The sequence below is a fragment of the Hypanus sabinus genome, chromosome 13 (assembly GCF_030144855.1).
Source record: "Hypanus sabinus isolate sHypSab1 chromosome 13, sHypSab1.hap1, whole genome shotgun sequence".
NCBI classification, from domain to species: domain Eukaryota; kingdom Metazoa; phylum Chordata; class Chondrichthyes; order Myliobatiformes; family Dasyatidae; genus Hypanus; species Hypanus sabinus.
The window spans coordinates 88,768,444-88,793,456 of record NC_082718.1 but is presented as its reverse complement, the minus strand read 5'-3'; the positions used below and the strand labels follow the sequence as shown (position 1 = coordinate 88,793,456).

Below are 25,013 nucleotides of genomic sequence, written 5' to 3'. Positions count from 1 at the left end.
AAAGGTTACTCACCGGAAATACTACCTGTTTACTTTGTCTGTTTCTACGGTTTCTTATGCCATACTGTAAAGTTTCCTTTTTTTTTACTTCAGCTGATTTCCAATCTTGTGAATGTTAACCAAGTACATTTTATTACTACAACTGTAAGTGCATTTAACAGTGAATGGGAAACTTCACAGAATCCATGAAAACAAATGAAAATGAGAAGTCACTTCTGCAGAAATCAAATGACTGAATTTCCAAAGCCATTAAGACATCTATTCTGGAGTCGAAATCTTCCCATTTAATGCAATGCAGCTAGGAATAATATTGGAAATATTACTTCAGCAAATGATTCCAAGCTGTCATGTTAGCAAAACTTAAAGAAGGACAGTACATTTGATTCCATTTATCACTGAAATGTCTATTAATTTTAGATAATGGCAACAGTACAATAGTAATTTAATTGCATGCTGATTGCCAGCTGCAGCAAACTATAATTATTGTTTAACATAGATGTGAGACAGCATAATGGGTTTAAAGAGAACAAAAAGAAAATAACTAAGGCAAGATATCAACTGAAACCTAAATTATTTAAAAGGTACTGCTTAATTTCCCAACCCCCACACACAGTTTGAATATTTGTATCTTGCTGAAATTCATACATTCTGACCACTCCTCAGCAGCATTAGTAACAAGCTTTTACTCCAAGACTATTTATCTTCCATATCCCAGGTAGGACGAGTTCCAGAGATCTTGGGAAGATGGATTCTGAGGTCAAATCACAGTGTTATTAAAAGAAATCAAATCTAAATGCAAAACAAAATCCAAACTGCCACCACAATAACACTTCCCCTTTCAAACCTTTGAGAAGTGCATTATTCCAGACTGAAGGCAAATAGGTGGAATAGATTTGCCATTAATAGGCAGTAGACCAAAGTTCAGAAATTCTCTTTACAAACTACACACTTTCAAGTCAAGTTTATTGTCATTTTGACCATAAACTGCTGGTACAATACACAGTAAAAACCAAACGTTTCTCCAGGACCCTGGAGCTTCATGAAACAACACAAAACTACACTAAACTATGTGAGACAGCACAAGGCTACACTAGACTATGTAAAACAATATAAAAACTGCACTAGACTACAGACCTGCACAGGACTACATAAAGTGCACAAATCAGTGCAGAGTAGTACAATAATTAATGAACAAGACAACAGGCACAGTAGAGGACAAATTACAATATAATAATAAATGTAGATGTCAGTCTAGACTCTGAGTATTGTGGAGTCTGATGGCTTGGGGGAAGAAACTATTGCACAGTCTGGTCGTGAGAGCCTGAATGCTTCGGTACCTTTTGCCAGATGGCAGGAGGGAGAAAAGTTTGTGTGAGGGGTGCGTGGGGTCCTTCAAGCTTGACACTATAACGATCTTACAATTAGTTACACCATAAGTTGGTGAGCATACATTAACAACTTATTCTTCCCTTTAGCATTAAAAAGGGGAAGCATCAACAGGAACAGTTTGTGACTCAGTTCTGTTCTCAGGCCACGATTAGTTTTGTTTTATTTTGCTTCAGATAGATTTTTTAAAATTTACTTCATTAAGAGAATGGATGACAGTGAATCAGAGATCATATGATGGCAAAATTTAGCTGCTTCAAAAGTTTTAAGCTAAATTCCCAAGAAGTCTGGCAATTTAAAACATCGATGTCCACAGTTATTACATTCTGTGTCATTTGCAATGGCCTTTTTTCATTTTTACAATCCCCTTTTAAGATTAAGGCTACTTTTGTGATGTTGTTACCAAAATCTTTTACCAGTCCCTTGTGCAACATAGATGACAAAAGTGGAGAAAGAGAGACCTAATTTACAGTGCAGTAGCCACTGCAAAGTTAATTTACATCTTAGAAGTTTGGTTGGAATCTCTTGCTCCAAATTTCTGGGCAATTTGATATGTTAAGTTGCAGTGCAATTAATACATTTTATGGTACCTTTAAGACAGCAAAACATTCTTATGAACTTCACAAATGAAAATCATGGGAATTGCAAGAGTGCTGAAATTAAGAGATGTACTATTTTAATTCAAGGAATATAGCAATATAGATGGGAGAAATTTCAGTAGTAATATTGGTAGGGAAGGCATTTGTAAGCTACAGCTATGAATATAATGTAGGTTGGATGGATAGTAACAGAAATCAGCAACGACATGGGCAGTAAACCGATGGAATTTTATGTGGATATTAGTACTAAGAAATACTGTACTAATGGCAAAGAGGACAAACAGTGCGAGTGTGGATTTCAGCAAGAGCAGAGACAATGGAACACTGTAATGCAGAAAAGGCAGTTGAGACCAAGATCCATCATACCAAGCTTTGACAAGGTCAGTTCAAACTGTTGGTGGAATAATAATCAGATGAAAGGGTGAAGGTGTTTCAGCATGTTCAGGGAGACTGTTAATTGGAGAGAAAGGATTGGCTAAGAGACAGCACTTAATAAGTATTACAAGGTTAATTGTAAAAGCACCCATTGCTTCCTACTTGGTTAACTTTTTCAGCTATATCAATGCATATAGAACTAATGCCAAACCAGTATGCAGCACAAAGATTTAATATGTCTTAATTCCTAGTATTTTTAATATAGAAAATAAATAGCAAAGGAAACAGCTACTGGCTCATTATACCCAAGTCAGTCAAAAAGAAGAAGTTGTCTTTAGCCGCATCTAACTCCCTGACATTCCATTTGCAGCTATACAGGCCAGATGTTCAAACAACTATTGCAGTACTTTTTAAATATGATCAAGGTTTCTGACACTACCATGCCTTTAGGAAGTACAGTCCAGACCCTTAACACTCCCAGTACAAAAATAAGATATTTTCTACATACTCTATTTAGGCCTCTCATTATAGACCTCAATTAAGTCTCATTTCACTTTCTCTGTTCTAGAAGAAAAACTAACATCCAATCATTCTTGATTGCTCCAGGGGAATTTCCACTGAAGTTCACATCGCACTAATAAGCCAAAATTTCCCAGTTTTGGCAACATCCCCTTAAATGTCTGCACCATCAAAAACAATTGCATCTTTCCTATAATGCAATAACCAGAACTACACACAATAAGCAAGCTGTGGTAGAGCTGGTGTTAAATGCAAAACCTCATCATACTCTTAAGTTTTATTCCTTGGTTCAGCAAGGAAAATGTCTCATATGCTTTTTTAAAAAAAAAATGAAAATACCACTCTAGCCAATTTTGTGACCTCAAGGATCTGCACACATACATTTCCTCTGTTTTCCCCTTGTATCCCTCAGTTTATTGTACTTTCCTGTTGCTTTGTTGTGCCTTCCCAAACATTTAACCTCACACCTCTGGGCTAAATACCACTTGCCATGTCTCCATCAACCATCTATAACTTGGGATAGCTTCCTCCTCACTGTCAACTATGGAGCCAACATTTGTAATATCTGCACATTAATCATGCCTTTACACTTAAATGTAAATTATAATATGCACAAAAAAAATTTAGATAGAAAATAAGGTACAAATAAGCGAGTCCTTCTTAGGGTGACTGGCTGAACTTCGACATTCCGCAATGAGGATTTAGCCAAGGGGTCAAATATAACTTTGCCAGCAAAGCAACACCAAGTGAATGGGCAACAGCACAGCAGATAAAGTATCATTTGGAAAAATGAGAGGTTGACCATTTCAATTAAAAAATAGTTGAACACGTTTTGTACAAAAATCAATGCAAGCTAACTTGCAGGTGCAGCAGAACAATTAGGAAGGCAAATGTTATGCTGGCCTTTATTACTTGATGATTAGAGCAAAACACAAGAGTAAAAATGTTAGAATAACTGTTATAACTGGTGGTGTAATGGCATTAGCACTGGACTTTGAGGCGAACGGTCCTTGGTCTGAATCCTTGCCAGCTTTTCCATCTGTGCAAGGCTGAGCGTCGAGCTAGCAACTCGACCATGTTAGAAAAAAATCAGGCAACTGCTAAAGAAACAGCAAGGATTGACACCCGATGCACCACAAAGTAGATCAACTATTATTATAACTATATAGGACCTATCATGTAAAACTTTGATTTACTTATATGAACAAGGATGCTTTCAAAAAGAGGGAATGCAGAGGGAAATATTCAAACATTTCCCAGTTTGGTAGGTCCATAAGGAGGTTGAGGCTTTCCCCCAATTCTTTAAAATTCAGTAGATTAAGATGACTTCATGAACACAAACAAAATATTGGAAGACTCAATGCAGTATTTGAAGGATGAATATTTTGCATGGCTAAGGAAAGAAGAACAGGGAGTAAATAGTTGGCTTTTCAGGGATGAAATGAGCTGGAAGTTAATCATTCAGGTGGCAAATCTTTGGAATTATCCATTCCAAAGAATTGCAGACGATTATTACATTGATGACTTTGAAAATGGAAGTCAACATATTACTGGATATTAGAGCAAAAAAAAATCAAAGGATATATATGGTAAGTCAAGGGCTAAATTAATAATAAACAAACAAGGTTCAATAAATATGGGTTAGAGAAGGGAAAAAGTATTGAGGTGTTAGATTAGCCGTGATCCTGAAAGACTAAATGGCTTACTCCTGCTCTTAGCTCTCATTCGCAAAGGAATAAAAAGCTTGACAGGACCTTACCAGCAATGTTTCAGCTGCAACAAACTTCTGGCAAATATTACCCTTTTCTTCCAGCCACTGGGCCAATTTTGTTGGAGGTTCCCAAAATTTCTCAGATCCCAATAGCATTTACTTTTTTTTAAACCATGGTACTAAGTTGGACCTTGTTAAAAGCTTTAAGTTCCATGCAAGCTACATCAAATGAATTGTTCTTACAGATTTTCCTTGCTACCTCTTAAATTGTTCAACCAAACTCAATCAAGTTAGAAATAAGACCTAAGCACAAGAAAGTCTGCAGATGCTGGAAATCCAAAGCAACACATACAAAATGCTGGAGGAACGCAGCAGGTCAGGCAGCGTCTGTGGAAATGAACAAACAGATGACGTTTCAGGCTGAGACCCTTCATCAGGACCTTCACAAAATAAGATCTGTCTTTATACTAACATTCAGAACGGATTTCAAATGTGTCAATTACCAAAATTAAAATAATTGACTTCATGTATCCATTCTTCTCTTTCCAAAGAATAATACAATGTAATCACCAGTCCTGAAGACTTGGACAATTGAAAAATGATGGTCAGCACTACTAATTCCCTCCCATGTTTCTCTATACTTTAACTAGACTTAGAAAAGTATTCCTTTTCAAAAAATACTAAAACCCTTAATACTTCCTATTATCTCATCCTCAACTGCAACATCAGCATCCTCCATCTTTTGTGTTCCCTGCCTCCATACATTTGTTACGATTTCAGACTGTAATAAGCTCTTCTCTTTCCTTAGTTACTCTCTTGCTCTTTATGTAACTATATGTAAAAAGCTGCCTCTCCTTCCCACCCAAATCTGTTTTCTTAATTCTTCTTTCCAGCTTACTGTAGCTTTAAGCATGGCAGCTGATATTTATTTAGATACACTGTGAGCAGGTTCTTCCAACCCAATAACCCAACTATTAGCCCTATCCTAATCACAGGACAATTTAAAATGACCAATTACCCTACTAACCAATGCACCCTTGGAAAGTGAGAGGAAACTGGAGCACCTGGAGACCCACGTAGTTACAGGGAGAACGCACAAGTACCTTAAAGATGATATTGGAATTGGACTCTGAACTATGACACCGAGCTGTAATAACATCACGCTAACGTGGCTCCCTTGTATACAAGCTTCTCTCCCCTGCCGCATCCCCAGCACTGTCTAGCATTACGTTAATGCTGAGCCCTCGTATATAAGCTTCTCTTCCCTGCTACCATCCCCGCCACTGTCATCCAGAGAGCTATGAATTTGGCAATCCCATCTTTTGCCTGTGGAAAAAAATTACTCCAAGTCTCTCATTGCTTCAAAACATAACAGTTTCCAATCCACTTCATTCCAATAGAACTGGGATTAATCCAATCCATCTCCCATTTTAAGTTCAACACGAGTGAATCTGCAGATGCTGGAAATAAATAAAAACACAAGATGCTGGCAGAACTCAGCAGGCCAGACAGCATCTATGGGAGGAGATAGTGACGACGTTTCGGGCTGAAACGTTGTCACTACCTCCTCCCATTGATGCTGTCTGGCCTGCTGAGTTCTGCCAGCATTTTGTGTTTTTATCCCATTTTAAGTTGTTCTTCTGCATAACTCTGCCAAGTCCAACAATTATGATTTCTAAAGGTAAGCTCTTTCACTGATGCTCCTTTGACCTGTCCAGTTAAAAATACTTTTATTTTTAAGTATATATAAATACTTATGCCAAAGAAATGCACATAATGATATTAAATAGCCTCCTCAGTAAATATATCAGAGCATACTTGTGGCTCAGTTTTATTGTTTGCACATTATATAATTGGCAACCACATCAAATGGCCATGAGTACAAAAGCTCTTTTGGCTAAAGTTATAATAATTTGAAGAGATTACAGATCAAACAATTCACATGGAATAGGAACATCTAATAAAAATTGATAACCAATTTCAGATGTTACTGTGGTAACATGTATTACAATTGTACTGCAATTAATTATCAATCCACCGCTATTCAGTAATCAAGGAAGCGAAGAGAAACAAGCCTTTAATGTCTTGGCTCTTCATTAGAGAACATACAAAAAAAGAGATTCAAGTACCAATACAAGAACTGAACTTTTGGTCCTTAAGTTAGTCACTCAAGTACAAGTCAAAAGGTCAAGTTCAAGCCCCAAATTGCAGACTTGAACACACAGATCATACCTCAGTGGAGTTAAGAGGCAGAGCCAGGGCATTTTAGATGAGGAGTACTCAGATGTCTGAAGGTCCAATTTATGCACCTCAAATCTACCTCCACTGTTCTACTGAAGGCAGAGGTGAATCCAGTATTGAAGCTATTAGGTACAATTTAAAAAAGATAAACCAATATACCATTCAACTTCCAATGGCAATTCCAAGGTCATGTGAATGGTCTGCTGCTTGCTAACTCTTTCCGACTTTAAAAAACATTACAAAACCAAGTAATTCTTACACATGAAACATCAAAAACTGCCTAGACACTTTGCAATCACTCTGTTATGTAAACGCAAACACGAGTAAATCTGCAGGTGCTGGAAATTCAAGCCACACACACAAAATGCTTGTGGAACGCAGAAGGCCAGGCAGCATCTATAGGGAGAAGAACCGTCGACGTTTTGGGTCGAGACCCTTCATCAGGACTAACGGAAAAAAGAGATAGTAAGGGATTTGAAAGCGGGAGGGGGAGGGGAGACCTGAAATGATAGGAGAAGAAAGGAAGGGGAGGGATGAAGTTAAAAGCTGGGGGGGAAAGGGGGAGGGAAGCACCAGAGGAAGATGGAGAACATGCAAGGAGTTATTGTGAGAGCGAAAGAGAGAGAGAAAAAAATACAGTCAGCCCTCCTTATCTGCGGATTCCGCATGTGCAGTTTCAACCAACCACGGATCAGGAAAAGTTCTCTCTCCAGCACTCGTTGTTTGAGCATGTACAGACTATTTTTCCTCTCATCATTATTCCCTAAACAATACAGTATAACAACTATTTATATAGCATTTACATTGCATTAGGTATTATAAGTAATCTAGAAATGACTTAAAAGTACAGGCAGTCCCTGAGTTATGAATGAGTTCCATTCCTGAGTCCATCTTTAAGTTGGATTTGAAGTCGGAACAGGTACATCCGGTATTATTTAGCGTCAGTTAGTCAAACATTTTTCTTAGTATATAGTACATATTTTACCTTTCTATGCATATAAAACACTTAAGAAATATACGTTTTTCAATAATTAAACCACTGCGTTGCTTAGTAATAATTGTAGCTTTCATTGGGGCACGGCCTTTCAAATGCTCCATTAAAATTTTTCCGATCATTGACCGACTGTAGCCTAACGATTTTCCAATGACGTTTCACCCCTTTCTGATCACTTTATTACTTCCACCTTATTTTCAAACGTGATCGTGATTATTTTCGTGAACAGAAACACCGCGGATTCAGAGCTATGCCAGGTCCTAATGTCCACTGCTCTGAACATGTTAAATAAAGTCCAGGGTTCTGCTGGGTCCTAAAGCAACTGCACTGATTCAGGTTAAATAAGGGACTTGAGCATCTGCGATTTTTGGTATTCGCAGAGGTCTTGGAACCAATCCCCCGTGGATAAGGAGGGCCGACTGTATAGGGATGGGGTAGGAAGGGGAGGGGGGCATTAACGGAAGTTAGAGAAATCAATGTTTGTGCCATCAGGTTGGAGGCTATGTTATGTAAATTCCTTGTTACGTAAAGAAAATTATCCGCTGATAATCATTCCATTTATTAGGCTTGATTAAGGAAAAAAAAACATCATGGATGAGCTCAAAGGCATATCCTCGACTAGAGATCTTGTAGGCGAGATTCACAAACAGTACTTTCTTCACTGGATCTACAAAATTAATAATACAGCAAGAAGTAAAATGAGCAAAAAGCAGTGTGCAAGTTACAACTAGGATTCAAAAATAACGCATTGCTGGAACAAAACAAAAAATGCTATAAATGCTTAAGTCAGGCAGTCAAAACAGATTAGATCTGCTTTATTTGTCACATGTATGTCAAAACATTCAGTGAAACATGTTGTTTGTATAAAATCAAATCAGTGAGGATTATGCTGGGCAGCCTGCAAGTGTTGCCACAATTCAAGTTTTGACCCAATATCTCTACAACTTACGAACCCTAACCATGCGTCTTTGGAATGTGGGAGGAAACCTATGCAATCTAGGGAGAACGTACAAACTCCTTACATACAGTAGTGGCAATTGAACTCTGATCCTACAGCTGGCACTGTAAGCATTGCATTTACAACTATGCTAACACACAGTCCAAGTTGCTCATAGACAAATAGAAGTTGTTCATGAAAAGGTGACAAATCTAATTCAGCCATTCACCTAATAAGTATACTCACAATTATTAGCAAGGTGAGGGAAGTACATTTACTCACTCTTCACAGATGCTCACCTCTGCCTTATTTGCAGCTTCCCGGAGCATTCACTGCAGAACTCATTGCAGCCTTGGTCTAAACCTAGCTAAGAACTGAATTTCACAGCTGAGCTCAGCAGAACATCAAAGTCAGCTTCAAGAAGCTAACATGAAGTCAAAGGGAAATGGGGAAGTTATACATGGCTTAAAAGTTGCAACTGTTACAGGCTAATAATCGGAGCCAAGAACATTGCAGCATAGGTTTCCATTATACAACAGTTATCTTTACACCATAAGCCATAAGACATAGGAGCAGAATTAGGCTACTTGACCCATCGACCATTCCATCATGGCTGATTTATTATCCCTCTCAACCTCCTTCTCCCGTCATTGCCCCGTAACCTTTGACGCATTGATTAATCAAAGCCATATCAACCTCCATCTTAAATTCACCCAATGACTTGCCTCAGCAGCCATCTGTGGGAATGAGTTCCACAGATTCACCACTCTCTGGCTAAAGAAATTCCTCATCTCTGTTCTAAATGGATGTCCTGTGGCAACCCATTTCCTGGCACATCCGAACCGACTCACAATTAGATAGCCTACGGGGGTTTGCTTTGGAGCCTCTGCGCCACGGGGGGGGGGGGGGGGGGGCAGGTTGAGGGAGGCTTAAAAGTGAGGCTGAAGATTTCGAATAAAGTTTTCCTTCGACTGCAGTTACCGACTCCATGTCGTAATTTTAGCGCTGCGTGTAGCACACCGCTACAATTGGTGACCCCGACAGTCCAAACGATTTTTGGACCAGAAATGACCGACGCCGCCTTTGTTCATGCGGTTTCATTGAAACTGCCGGGTTTCTGGACACAGCGCCCGAACAAATGGTTCCAGCAAGCCGAAGCCCAATTCCACGTTTGCCAAATCACCTCAGAAGACTCCCGCTACTACTACGTGGTGAGCTCCCTCGACCAGGACACAGCGGCCCAGGTCGCGGAGTTCGTACAGTCGCTCCTCAGGACTTTCGGACTCTCACGGCGCAAGCGGGCTGCCCGTTTACTGTACCTGGATGGCTTGGGCGACAGACCTCCATCGGCTTTAATGAATGAGATGTTGTCTCTCGCCGACGAACACACACCCTGCCTCATGTTTGAGCAGGCATTCCTGGAGCAGCTGCCCGAGGACATATGCCTGCTGCTGTCCGACGCGGATTTCAGTGACCCCTGGAAGGTGGCAGCCTGGGCGGACTTGCTGTGGAACGCCATCGCACAGATCTCCCAGCCACACTCCCGGCAGCAAACCAGTCCAGGCCCGGCCGCAGAGCCCGCCAACCCCCGGCCCAATGAACACTGGTGCTTCTACCACCAGCAGTGGGGCGCAGAAGCCCGCCGTTGTCGCCCGCCCTGCAAGTTCCCGGGAAACGCCAGGGCCAGCCGCCGCTGATGGCTACGGCGGCTGGCCATCGGGATAGCCTCCTGTATGTGTGGGATAGTAGGTCGGGACGCCGGTTTTTGGTCGATACTGGGGCTGAGATCAGCGTTTTACCCCCGACGAGTTACGACACCCGCAGCAGGGCACCGGGTCCCCCCCTGAGGGCCGTGAATGGCAGCACAGTAAGGACTGATGGCACCCGTCAGGTGCAGCTACAGTTCGGCTCCAGCCAGTTCACGTGGGACTTCACACTGGCCACCGTAGCCCAACCACTTCTGGGTGCGGATTTTTTGCGGGCTCACAGCCTACTGGTCGACCTGCCCAGGAAGAGACTGGTCCACGCCGAGACCTTTCAGACGTTCTCCCTGGGTGCAGTCGAGTTGCCAGCCCCTGACCTCTGCTCCATCACACTGTCCGACAACGACTTCACCAGGGTCCTGGCGGATTTCCCATCGGTTCTGGCACCGCAGTTCACAGCGGCCATGCCCAGGCACGGCGTACAGCACCACATCCCGACCCAGGGACCACCCCTCCACGCCTGCGCTCGGCGGCTTCCCCCAGACAAGCTCCGACTGGCGAAGGAGGAGTTCCAGAGGATGGAGGAATTGGGGATCATCCGGCGGTCCGACAGCCCATGGGCCTCCCCCCTGCACATGGTGCCCAAAGCGACGGGGGGCTGGAGACCATGCGGCGACTACCGCAGGCTGAACGAGGCTACCACACCGGACCGCTACCCTGTGCCGCACATTGCAGCAAACCTGCACGGCGCACGGATCTTCTCCAAGGTAGACCTCGTCCGAGGGTACCATCAAATCCCGATGCATCCTGACGACGTCCCCAAAACGGCTCTCATCACCCCGTTTGGCCTTTTCGAGTTCCTCCGCATGCCGTTCGGCCTGAAGAATGCCGCACAGACGTTCCAGCGGTTAATGGACGCGGTGGGACGGGACCTGGACTTCGCGTTCATCTATTTGGATGACATCCTCATAGCCAGCAGCAGTCATCAGGAGCATCTGTCCCACCTCCGTCAACTCTGCGCCCGACTGAGTGAGTACGGTCTTACAATCAACCCTGCCAAATGCCAGTTCGGACTCGATACCATTGACTTCCTGGGCCACAGGATTACTAAAGACGGGGCAACCCCTCTGCCCGCTAAGGTAGATGCAGTCCGCCTCTTTCCCCGACCCACCACGATCAAAGGCCTTCAGGAATTCGTAGGTATGGTCAATTTCTACCACCGCTTCCTCCCTTCAGCTGCCCGGATCATGCCTGTTCGCCCTGATGTCGGGTCCGTGCAAGGACATTATCTGGGGCGAGGAGTCCGCCGCCGCTTTCGTTCAAACGAAGGAAGCTTTGGCGAACGCCGCGATGCTAGTACATCCCAGAATGGACGCCCCTACCGCCCTCACAGTGGACGCATCAAACACGGCAGTCGGTGGGGTGCTGGAGCAACTCATCGCAGGTCGCTGGCAACCCCTGGCGTTTTTCAGCAAACACCTGCGACCACCTGAGCTCAAATACAGTGCTTTCAACCGGGAACTGTTGGCGCTCTACCTGGCAATCCGGCATTTCAGGTACTTCCTAGAAGGTCGGCCCTTCACCGCGTTCACGGACCACAAACCGCTTACCTTTGCGTTTACGAAAGCGTCCGACCCCTGGTCGTCCCGCCAGCAACGCCACCTGTCCCACATCTCTGAATACACGACGGATGTCCGGCACGTCTCGGGTATGGACAATGTCGTGGCGGATGCGCTCTCTCGCCCTACCGTTCATGCCCTTTCCCAAGGGGTAGACTTTGAGGCACTGGCAGAGGCGCAGCAGGCGGATGAGGAGATTCTGAGTTACAGAACTGCAGTCTCCGGTTTGCAGCTCCAGGACCTCCCCGTGGGCCCGGGTGAGAGGACCCTACTCTGTGACGTCGCCACCGGCCAGCCCCGCCCCGTCGTCCCGACAGCCTGGCGGCGCCGCGTTTTCGACTCCATTCATAACTTGGCGCATCCCTCCATCCGGATGGTTTCCAGCAGGTTCGTTTGGCACGGACTCCGCAAACAGGTCAGTGAATGGGCCAAAACGTGCATGCACTGCCAGACGGCCAAGGTGCAGCGGCACACCAAAGTCCCACCGCAGCAGTTCCATCCCGCCCACCGGCGTTTCGACCACATTCATGTGGATACCGTGGGCCCCCTGCCAGTGTCGCGCGGAGCGCGGCACCTCCTGACTATTGTGGACCGGTTCACAAGATGGCCAGAGGCGGTCCCGCTCACCGACACCACCTCCAAATCTTGCGCCCGAGCCCTGATCGCCACCTGGATATCTCGCTTTGGTGTACCGGCCCACATTACCTCCGACAGAGGCGCCCAGTTCACCTCCAGCCTGTGGTCAGCTATGGCCAGCCTTTTGGGGACTCAGCTGCACCACACCACTGCCTACCACCCACAGTCGAACGGGCTAGTGGAGTGTTTCCACCGTCACCTGAAGTCGGCCCTCATGGCCCGCCTGCGAGGAGCCAACTGGGCGGACGAGCTTCCCTGGGTCCGCACAGCACCCAAGGACGACCTGCACGCCTCGTCGGCCGAGTTGGTATACGGCGCGCCCCTGGTCATCCCCGGGGAGTTCCTACCAGCCCCAAGGGGGCAAGAGGAAGATCCCGCAGCAGTCCTGGGCAGACTACGCGAGAAGCTCGGTAACCTGGCCCCCATACCCACTTCACAGCACGGGCGGCACCCGACCTGCGTACCCAAAGACCTACAGAACTGTAAGTTTGTGTTTGTACGAAGGGGCGGGCATCGGCCACCGCTGCAGCGGCCATACGAGGGGCCGTTTATGGTGCTCCGGAACAACTGGTCCACGTTCGTGCTGGACGTTGGGGGGAAAGAGGAGGTTTTCACGGTGGACCGCCTTAAACCGGCCCATGTGGACTTGGCGCAACCGGCCGAGTTTCCGGCACCTCGGCACAGAGGCCGACCTCCCAAGCAGGTTCTGGCCCAGACTGTGGACATTGGGGGGTGTATCGCCGGTTCTGGGGGGGGGGTTATGTGGCGACCCATTTCCTGGCACATCCGAACCGACTCACAATTAGATAGCCTACGGGGGTTTGCGAGCACAGAGCTTTGGAGCCTCTGCGCCATGGGGGGCAGGTTGAGGGAGGCTTAAAAGTGAGGCTGAAGATTTCGAATAAAGTTTTCCTTCGACTGCAGTTACCGACTCCGTGTTGTAATTTTATCGCTGCGTGTAGCACACCGCTACAGTCCCTCTATTCTAAGGCTGTGCTCTCTAGTCCTAGACTTACCTACTAAAGACGATATAATACCTACGGAACAGAATGTTGAGTCCATCTGGGTAGATATTAAGAATAGTAAAGGGGAAAAAAAAATATCACTGGTGGGAGTTGTCTATAGGCCACCTAATAAAAATATTGCAGTGGCAGAGGCGATTAACCAAGAAATAACTGAGGCTTCTAAGAACGGAACAGCAGTTGTAATGGGGAATTTTTAAACTTGGGTGAATCAGGTTGGTCAAGGAAGTCTTGAGGAGGACTTCAAAGAATGCATCCATGAGGGCTTTCTTGAGCAGCATGTTAGTGAACCTACGAGGGAAAGAGCTATCTTAGATCTAGTCCTGTGTAATGAAACAGGTAAGATTAACAATCTCATAGTCAGGGATCCTCTTAGAAAGAATGATCATAGTATGATTGAATTTTGCATACAGATGGAGGATGAAATAGTTAGGTCTAAAACTAGTGTGTTATGCTTGAACAAGGGAAATTACAACAGGATGAGAGAAGAGTTGGCCAAAGTGGATTGGGAGCACAGGCTATTTGGTAGGACAGTTGAGGAACAGTGGAATACTTTCAAAGAGATTTTTCACAGTCCTCAACAAAAGTATATTCCAGTCAAAAGTAAGGACAGTAAGTGTGGGGACAGCCAGCCTTGGATAACTAAGATAGTATCAAATTAAAAGCTCATGTGTACAAAGTCATAAAGAGTAATGGGAGACTGAAGGATTGGGAAAACTTTAGAAAACAACAAAAAACTAAACAAGAAATAAGGAAAGAGAAGACAGAGTATGAAAGTAAATTAATACAAAATATAAAAACAGATAGTAGAAGTTTTTATAAGTATATGAAGCAGAAGAGGGTGGCTAAAGTCAACTTAGGTCCCTTGGAAGATGAGAAGTGGAAATTGATATTGGAAGATAAAGAAACGGCAGAGGCATCGAACGACTATCTTGTGTTGGTCTTCATGGTGGAGGACGTTTAATATGCCAAAGAAGGATGTTATAAACAAAATGGGAGGTGAGGACCTTGATAAAAATCACTGTCACTAAAGAGATAGTGATGAGCAAACTAGAGGGCCTAAAGGTAGATACATCCCCTGGTCCTGATGGGATGCATCCCAAGGTGCTGAGGAAATTGGTGGAGGTTATAGCAGACAGGTTAGTAATCATTTACCAAAATTCTCTAGACTCTGGGCAGGACCCGGCAGATTGGAAGACAGCAAATGTCTCGTCACTTTTTAAAAAAGAATGTAGGCAAAAGACGGGCAACTATAGGCCAGTTTGCTTAACATCTGTAGTCGGGAAAATGCTTGAAGCTGTCATTAAGGAAGAAATAGCAAAACATTTAGAAAGGAGTGGTTCCATCAGACAGACGCAGCACGAATTCAGAAAGGGAAGGTCCTGTTTGAATTCTTTGAGGACATAATGAGTGCAGTGGATAGAGGGGAACAGCTGGATGTCGTATACTTGCCTTTTCAGAAGGCGTTCGATAAGGTGCCGCACAAGAGTCTTATAAATAAGATACAGATGCATGGTGTCAGAGGAAGTGTATTGGTAAACCAATAGAAGGCAGAGAGTTGGTATAAATGGGTGTTTCTCCAGTTGGCAGTCAGTAGTGAGTGGGATGCCGCAGGGGTTGGTGCTAGGCCCACAACTGTTTTACCATTTATATTGATGATTCAGAAGAGGGGACTGAGTGTAGCGTAGCACAAATTTGCCGATGACACTAGTGGAAAAGCAAATTGTACAGAGGATGTGGAGAGTCTGCAGAGGGATATAGATAAGTGAGTGGGCCAAGGTCTGGCTTACAGAATACAATGTTGGTAAATGTGAGATCATCCACTTTGGAAGGTGAAGAGCAGATTATTACTTAAGGTGAGATTGCAGCATGCTGTTACGCAGAGGGACTTGGGTGTGCTTGTTCATGAATCGCAAAAAGTTGGCTTACAGGTACAACAGGTTATTAAGGCAAACAGAATGTTGGCCTTCATTGCTAGGGGGATTGAATTCAAGAGCAGGGAAGTCTTGCTGCAAATATACAGGGTACTGGTGAGGCCACACCTGGAGTACTGTGTGCAGTTCTGGTCTCCATACTTGAGGAAGGATATACTGGCTTTGGAGGCAGTGCAGAGGAGGTTCACCAGGTTGATTCCAGGGATGAAGGGGTTAACCTATGAGGAGAGATTGAGTCGCCTGGGACTATACTCTCTGGAGTTCAGAAGAATGAGAGGGTATTTTAGAGAAACATACAAAATTTTGAAAGGGATAGATAAGACAGAGGTAGGAAAGTGGTTTCCATTGGTGGGTGAGACTAGAACATTGCCTCAAGGTTCAGAGGAGAAGATTTAAGACGGAGATGAGGAGGAACTGTTTTTCCCCCAGAGTGTAGTGAATCTGTGGAATTCTCTGCCCAGGGAAGCAGTTGAGGCTTCTTCACTAAATATATTTAAGATACAGTTAGATACATTTTTACATAGTAGGGGAATTAAGGGTTATGGGGAAAGGGCAGGTAGATGGATCTGAGTTTCAGGATAGATCAGCCATGACCTTATTGAATGGCGGGGCACGCTTGATGGGCCAGATGGCCTACTCCTTTTTCTTATGTTCTTATGTAAAGGAAACATCCTCCCCACATCTACTCTATCTAGGCCTTTCAATATTGCTCTGCGACGTCACCGGTGCCAAGCTGCGTGGGTCCTAGTGCCCTTCCCTTGGACAACATCAGTGGCGTGGAGAGGGGAAGGCCTGCAGCTTGGGCAACTGCCAGTCTCCCATACAACCCTGCCCAGGCCTGCGCCCTGGAAACTCCAGGCGCAGATCCATGGTCTCTCGAGACCAACGGATGCCACCTATTTTTGCTTTCATACTATCTTTGACTTTCCTTGTCAGCCATGGGTCCCTCATCCTCACTTTAGAATACTGCTTCGGGATGAATTTACCCTGTGCCTCCTAAACATCTCTCAGAAACTCCAGCCATTGTTGTTCTGACAATATCCCCTTCTAATCATCTTTGGCCAGCTCCTCTCTCATGCCTTTAAAGTAATTCACTTTACCCCACTGTAATATTAATACATCTGACTTTAACTTCTCCCTATCAAACCTTTCTTAAGCCGAAATGGCGTAAAGCAAAGAACCATTAATTTATATAGGAAAAATTTTCATAAAAGCGAAAATCCTCTTTGTAATGTGAAAACAGGTTACTATTTCAGCTCTTTTGTAAAAGCGAAGTGGCGTAAAGCAAACATTCATAAAGTGCAAACACCTGTGTAACACTTTCAGTCCTATAATTCAACATCCTTTTCGATTTTACCTTCACTTCAACTCATCCCATTGACTGCAATTTTGCCCTATCATCTGCCTGTCCTTTCTCAATCTGCATTGACTTGTATATCAACTCTGGTTCCTATACCCCTGCCAACTTAGTTTAAACCTCCCCAACAACTCACAAACCTGCTCGCAAGGATATTGGTCCCCCTCAGGTTCAGGCGTAATCCGTCCTTTTTTGTACAGATTATAACTCCCTCAGAAGAGAATCCAAAACCTTGCCCCCTATACCACTTCTTCAGCCCATCATTCATTTGTACCATCATCCTATTCCTGCTCTGACTATCTGTGGCTCCTTCACTCAATTACATTGTCAGAAATGGGGATAGTGGCTGATAACTGCAAGGTGTCGAGCAACATTCACAATTCTCATGCAATACCACAGTTCCAGAGGCAAGCAAAAACTAGACAACATCCAGGCCACAGAAGATAATTGGGACACATCATTCATAGTACACAATCCCCATCCTCAAGAAAATCTAATTCACCTTTCTTTTTCAAATAGCATTACAAATGATGAATCCCCTCATTTCAATCATGACCCACAGGTGATCAGAAACCTAACTAGCATCAGCTATATTGATAGCGTAGCTAGAAGAGGTCAGAGGCTGAATGATCTGCAAGGAAAGACCTGATATCTAACTCCTGAGAAGTAAAGCTTCAACAGTGATTTGCAAACCCACAACGCTATGTAGCCAAGTTTGCTCAACACAGGTGTCCCCCAGGGCTGTGTGCTGATTCCACTGCTGTACACTGTATTCACACATGACTGCACAGCCAAACACCCGAGTAATCACATTGTCAAGCTCGCCAATGACACAGCAGTGATGGGGCTCATCACCAATGATGATGTAACAGCCTACAGAGTGGAAGTGGAAGAGCTGGAGGCCTGCTGCCAGGCAAATAATCTCTTCCCCAATGTCAATAAGACAAAGGAGATGGTTATCAGGAAAATTCACACCCTTTTTGTACCGGTGGCACAGCAGTGGAAACTGTGAACAGTTTCAAACTCCTGGGAGTGCTCATCTCAAAACCTCTCATGACCCCAGAACACATTCTACATGATCGGCAAAGCTCACCAACACCTGGACTTTCAGAAGAGACTGAAGAGAGCTGGACTATGCACGTCAATACTCATGTCATTCTATAGTTGCGCAGTAGCGTGCATCCTAACATGCTGCATCACTGCATGGTACTGAAACTACACCGCGGGCAGGAAGTCTCCACAACAGATAGTCAAAACTGCCCAACACATTGCCAGCACCGGCCCATCTGCCATCAAGGACAAATATACAGAAAAGGACCGGGAAAAGGGCCAGTGGTTCTCTCACCCACCCTGTTCATAGATTGTTTGTTCACTCCCATTAGGGAGGAGGTTATGTAGCATTCACAATGGGACTACCAGACTCAAAAAAAATTACTTTACCCAAGCAGTAAGGCTGATCAACACCTCCACTCATTAACCCACTCCCCCCACACTCCCAACACTACTGTACAATTTGTCAGTCATCTTACGTACAGACACTGCTGTGCCTAGCATCACTTTTAGATACAATCATACCTTACATATTTATACTTTGTGTTTTTCATTATTGTGTTCTTTATCTTACTGTGTTTTTTTTTGTGCTGCAGTGGATCCGGAGTAACAATTACTTCATTCTCCTTTACACTTGTGTACTGGAAATGACATTAAACAATCTTGAATTCATACAGCATGCTGTCTGGTCAAAAGCCTGGATCACCCTGAATAAGATTACTGTGGAAGTAATTACTCCATAGGAAACGCAGTGATTCCAGATGGTATCTCACTACCACCTCTTCAAGAACAATTGGCTCTATGCTGGCTGTTCTGTAAAGTACAGTCCTGTTCAGAAGGCACCTATACTTAGCTAGGGAGCATAAGACTTTTGAACAATACTGTAGTAATGTTATGCATTGCTCTGTACTGCTGCAAAAAAAATTTTTATGACATGTGAATGATGATAAACCTGATTCTGAAATGGGTCTCTGTTGTGAACTAAGAGTGGGAAGGGGGCAGGGTGAGGGGAATCATGGTTGGGAAAAGGGGATGAGAAAGAGGAGGGAGTGGGAGACACCAGAGACACATTCTGTAATGATCAATAAACCAAATAGAATCAAATAACCTTGCCTGGTGTCTCAAGGATAGGTGTGCCTGCACCCATTCCCCCCCCACACACACACCCCTCCAGAGGCACACCACTCTCACCATTCCCAACATCCTTTACTCACACCAGATTTACAAACTCACTCACCAAACTGTTCCAACTCCTAAATAACTAATAACATAACATTTTGAAAATCATAATACTATCAGGCAGAGTTGATATGGTTTATGAAAGGTAAGTAAATTCTCAGGCAGGTTCATTATGTAAATGGTGCAGTGAAGAGAGCTGTTCATCTGTATTTGCAAGTTGGTAGGTGCCATAAAATATTAAAAAAGGGCGAGAACTCCTGCTGTTGAGGCCATTTATGGAGAATAGACCAATTAATAAAAATTTGAGTCAAGATAAATAAGCAACTTCCAGGTTGGCAATCTGTAATTAGGAGAGCACAGAGATCAATGCAGTGGCACCATGTACACAATTTATATATAATACTGTAGATGAATGGCCAGATATGCTTGTGATACAAACGTTAAGTGGGAAACTAAGTTGTGAGGAGAGCATGCCATGAAATATAGACAAAGCAAATACTTTGGCATTTGGAGAACATTGTGTAAAAATATTACCTAGATCAACAGGAAGACAGTAGAATATTAATTAAATGGAGATAAACTAAAGAATGATGCAGTTCTGAAGAATACGGCATCAAACTAACAGATTTCATCACGTGCTAACGACATTAAACCTGATTCTGACATTCATGAAACAGAAACCTAGCATTCAAGTATAGCAAGTAAATAGCCAAGAAAATGGAACATGGCAAAGGATATGTATCATAAAAGCAGGGAAAATGTCTTTGTGACAGAGTGCAAGGACATGCCAGGATGAATGCACACAGTTTTGGTCTCTTAATTTAAAAGCAAGGATAAACCTGCACTGGAAGCAGTTCAGAAATGATTCCATGTTAAGTGCTGGGATGAGGCAAGGTCAAGTCAATTCATACTCATTGTATGTCATTAATTCAATATGTTCAAGATCAAGAAGGAAATGTTATTGATCAATAGGCAAGTCAAGGGTTTATGTGATAGAGTCTGCAGAGTTACAGTCAACATCTCTTCAACAATGAAACTATGAACTAAGGACCCAACTTGCATTTATATTTGAAATATTAATTTTTTAAGCATAGCTGCACTGGTATTACTTCTCTGGCAACTGATTATTTTCAGAAATAAATCTGCGGTGAGGTACAAGTGAACCAGGTTGTACTATTTCTATCTTAAACATTGCAACCACACAATTAAATGAATGGTTTCAATAACAATCAAAGAATAATAGCATTTCTGTAAATCTTTTGAAAAATCCTTTCTTTAATAATGAAATAAAGATGATTCCGTTCTAATTTTTTTTCCTTTTTTCTAAATTCATTCAGAAAACAAATAAATATTTTAGGTAACCTAGTGGCACAGGTTAGCATACATATGCACCAATCTGTATTTTCTCTCACAGTCTCCTTCAGTTTCAGATAACGGGACAACCAGAACCAAGGTCAAAAAGACCTCCAGGTTACTCAGATGCTATCTGCAAAACAATACTTATAATCTCAGCAACAGCACAAGCGACAGCGAGCAAAATCCATTCTACTATTGGTCCAAGATTATCATAAGAAAGTCAAAGGGTTACAGAGAGAAGGGAATATAGCTAGTGTAATACTATTACAGTGCCAAGTGACCTGGCTTTAAGCCCACCACTTTAAGGAGTTTGCATGTCTTCCCTGAGGGCACTTGCTTTACTCCCATATTCCAAAGAGTGCCAAGGTTAACAGGTCACATGAGAGCCCGCTCCTTGGGCCTTTAGTGCCTGTCACTGTAATGAATCTCTGAATAATCAAAGTAATAATCAACCACTATGATCAAGTTTGGCAAGCTCAGATGCCAAATGGCCTACTTAGGAATTTTTTTTGTTGTTACTAAGAAGCAACTTATCAGTTTTAAATTCTCCCCAGTTACAATAAAACAATGAATCATTATTCCAAATATTTAAATCCATTCCAAATACATTAATGAAAACGTATTTACATTCAAGAAAATACTTACTTACATTCAAGAAGTACTTATCACTAACGCCTTCGTGGCTTCCTACCATTATTAGCAAAAACAGGGCTCGAAAGGTGTATTTTGCACAGACCTCGACTGAAGCTCCAACTATTCCCATGTCATCTCTAAATACTGTTTCATTGCACTGTTTTCACTTCGCTCAAGATTTCCCACGATTTTAGTCCTTATCTTTTTTTTGCCAAGTGGGCTTTTGTTTTTGCAAGAAAGCAGCGGCATTACCTTTCGGCATCAACATGCTGGTTTAACGGATGTCCTCAATGGGTAATCCAGCTATATGGTTGGCAGGGTGGAGGTGGTTACTTCACCCTATCAACTGTCAAAGTGTTTGGGCAGTGCTGCTCCTAGTCCGGAAAAGGAACGGCCTCGCTAAAGAGAATCAGTGCCCAACTTCAGTAGTTTGGGGGGGGGGGGGGGGGGGAAGAAAAAAAGTTAAAAGACTAAGGGAGAAAATTGTAAACATAGTACAGAAGAAAGCGAGAAGTCGGGGCAAAGTTCCGCAAAACTTTCAGATTGCAGCCTGAACCAACGCTGCTAGGTTTAACCGCTGCTGGCTGCGGATGGGAGTGGATGGACCGCGGAGTTCGGGCCGGAGGTGGCTGAAGCCGAGTTACTTACAGCTCGTCTGTGTACTGCGCGCCGCCCACGAAGCCGTACTTGTCGATCTTCTGGTCCCCGTTGACGAAGCCATTGATCTCGGAGTCGGAGCCCAAAGAACTGACATCCCCGCGAAGGCCGGAGTCGGGGTCGGCCAGACTCTCGGTGGTGCCCCGCGAGCTGATTGCCGCCTCCGGCGCCAAGTTCATTTCGTCCTCCCGGCTCTTCTTCATGGCCAGGTGGGGGTGGGGGGGCGGAACCAATCTCTTTGCCCCCGCGACCACCCGGGAAACTTTCCCCCCCCGAAACCTCCTCTCGCGCCGCCGCTCCGGGAGAGGGACTTCAGGCGCTTTCGGCGCCCTTCGCCGGTTCCGTGGTCCCGTCACGCTGCTGCCGGGACTTGCGTGGCATCGCTCGCTCTAACGAAGGGGGGGAGAAAAGAGCTGAGCCGACCGACCGACGACGCTGGATCCCGATTCGCGACTCCAGTTTCCTTCCCCGGGTCGCCCGTTGCCAACTCGCCCGACTGCCGAAAGCAAGGTGCGCATGCGCGTCTCGCCGGCAGGCTCCGCCCGAAATCTGCCAGAGAGAGAGAAAAGGGAAAACTGCTCCAGGGTATGTCATTGTAATAACAAACAGCAGATAAGAAGTTTTTCCACTTCAGCGATTGAGAGAGGGGAAATAAAATAAAAAAACCTCTGGATCTGAGGCAGAAAATAGCATCCTGACTGGCCGATGAGAAATAAATAGACACCAATTATTGCTCTGGGAGATAAAACGCACGCTGTGCATCTGCAAGTGGTTTAGTGATTTTATTAGCTCCTTAAACCAACTTAGAGTTTTCCATTTGTTTTTGACAGTTTCCCAGAAATTTCCAAGCATAGCATCTTGAATATAGTTTCTGCTTAACTTAAAGTGGAATGAATCTTGCAACTCGTAATACAGTGCCTTGGAAAAAAGTATTCAGCCCCAACTCTTTGTTCGCCTAAGTGAGCACTAACGACAACCAGGGATTTTGATTCACTTAACTGAAATTTTTTATTTGTGTATCATATGCTTTTTTTCCCCACAGTAGAGCCCAAACAAGAGGGAAAAGTGTAAAACATAAAAAAACAAAAACTGAAATTTCAGCTGTTCAAAAGTATTCATTCAGCTTTGTAGTCATTTTGGATGTTTGGTTTTGCTTTGCACAATGTGATGGAGCAAGATTTGCCCATTCCTCCTTGCAAAATTGCTTAAGTTGTGCCAGGTTAGTTATGGAGTGGCCGTGGATAGCAATCCTGAGGTCCTGCCCAGGACTTTGATTGGTCCCCTCAAGGATGTCAATTTTCTTCATTTGAAACCACTCGCTGGTTGCTCAGATAGACTGCTTTGGGTCATTGTCCTACTGAAAGATGAACTTCCTCCCCATTTCAAGCTTCCAGGATCTCTCCGTATTTAACAGCATTCATCTTCCCAACAAAGCTAACCGGATTTTCAGTCCCTGCTGTCAGAAAGCATCCCCAGAGCAAGTTGTTACCTCCACCCTACTTTACAGCAGGAGCAGTGTTATCTGGTTGATGTGCACAGTATTAGATTTATGTCAGATATGCTGCTTAGTGTTGAGGCCAAAAAGTTCCGATTTAGTGTCATCTGGCCACAAGACCTTCCTCATCTTCACAGTATCTTCTAAGTGTTACTTTGCAAAGATTTTATGGGCAAGGATCTGCTTTTGTTTTAGCCAGAGCTTCTTCCTTGCCACACTTCCATTAATATCCTTTTTGTGCAAGGCGTTAGAGATTGTGGAGACACTGACTTCTGCAGTTTACTCATAATGACTGTTAGCATCATAGTAGCCTCACTTACAAATGCCATTCTTCTCAATCAACTGAGTTTAGAGGGGTGGCCTGACCTCATCAGTGTGATTGTGGTTTCATATTTTTTCCACTTTTTCATGATTGACTACACTGAGCTCTGAGTTCTTTGAATTGGTCTTGTACCTTTCCTCAGATTTGTGCTTTATTATTATTTCCCTGACTTGCCTTATTGCTCTTTTGTCTTCATTTTGGTTTGGTCTGTTGAAAATCCGCCATACTGATGGATCTTACGGTGGGGGGGGGGGGGGGGGTAATTATTCTTATGAATCCATTGGAAACAGGTGATCCTCCGATCAATCGACAAATTGGGTGAGTTGGGTAAGGTATATTACCTTATACAGTATTGCACCTGAGGAAAGTTAGCATAGTAATTACAAAGGGGATGAATCAGCCTCTTAGTTTTTAATTTTTAGTGAATTGTTGACAAGTTTTGGAATTTTTCTTTCAATGCTTTGTAGATTAAGCTGAAAAAACAATATAGCTGAAATCTTGAAAATGAGACAGTAAAATGTGAAAATAGTTGTGAGGGCTGAATACTTTTTCAGGGCTCTAGCTATTCTGTGAACTCTTTGCACTACTCTTTTCTGCATTTTTTCTGCTGACTCTCCAGGCACAGAGCTCAGAAAATGCAATGCTGTAGACTTTTAACATCATATACCAATGAGTTATTTGTTATGTCTCCCCTTTCACTGTGAAACAGGGACACCTCTTTTTCCCTTATTAGGGAGAGAGAGAGACCCTGTGGTATTTCAAATTACCAGGTGAATGAGTAGTTTTTGGGGTTGTGCAAGTCTTTATTGATGCTTTGCTGCACGCTGAATGCACGGTGGAGGGTACTGATGCTTTTTTTGCTGGTGGGGGTGGGGGGGGGGTCCGTTGCCTTGCTGCTGTTTATGCATGGGAGGAGGAGTTGGGGGGGCATAGGGGTTCTAACGATTTAACTGTCATTTATTCTTTGTGGCACTCCTCTGTTTTCATGGATATCTGTAAAGAAAAAAGAATTTCAGGATTTATATTGTATACAGTAATCTGATATTAAATGCACCTATTGAAACCTATTGAAAACAAAAACAGAAGAACATTGCATGCTATGCTTTATTGAAGGGGATTACAGTATTACAAATAGACAAAACCACAAAAATATATGAAAACAAAGATGAGAATTTTAAAAATTGAGTAGTACTTAACTAGGAATCAGTGCAATTTACCAGGAGTGTGAACTATATCAAAGATGACAGAGCTTTGTGTCATTTCAGGTTTGTGGAGCAGGAAGCTGGTT

General features: G+C 43.7%; 1 protein-coding gene across 1 annotated transcript in view; it reads right to left on the bottom strand.

Moving 5' to 3' along the window:
* The window catches only part of tbc1d10ab (TBC1 domain family, member 10Ab), a 77,891-nt gene extending 55,780 nt beyond the window's left edge, over positions 1-22,111 (bottom strand). The window contains exon 1 of the mRNA XM_059988123.1: positions 21,900-22,111. Within this exon, the coding sequence (XP_059844106.1) occupies positions 21,900-22,111 (212 nt within the window). The remainder of the gene's footprint in view (positions 1-21,899) is intronic.
* Positions 22,112-25,013: the final 2,902 nt, after the last annotated feature.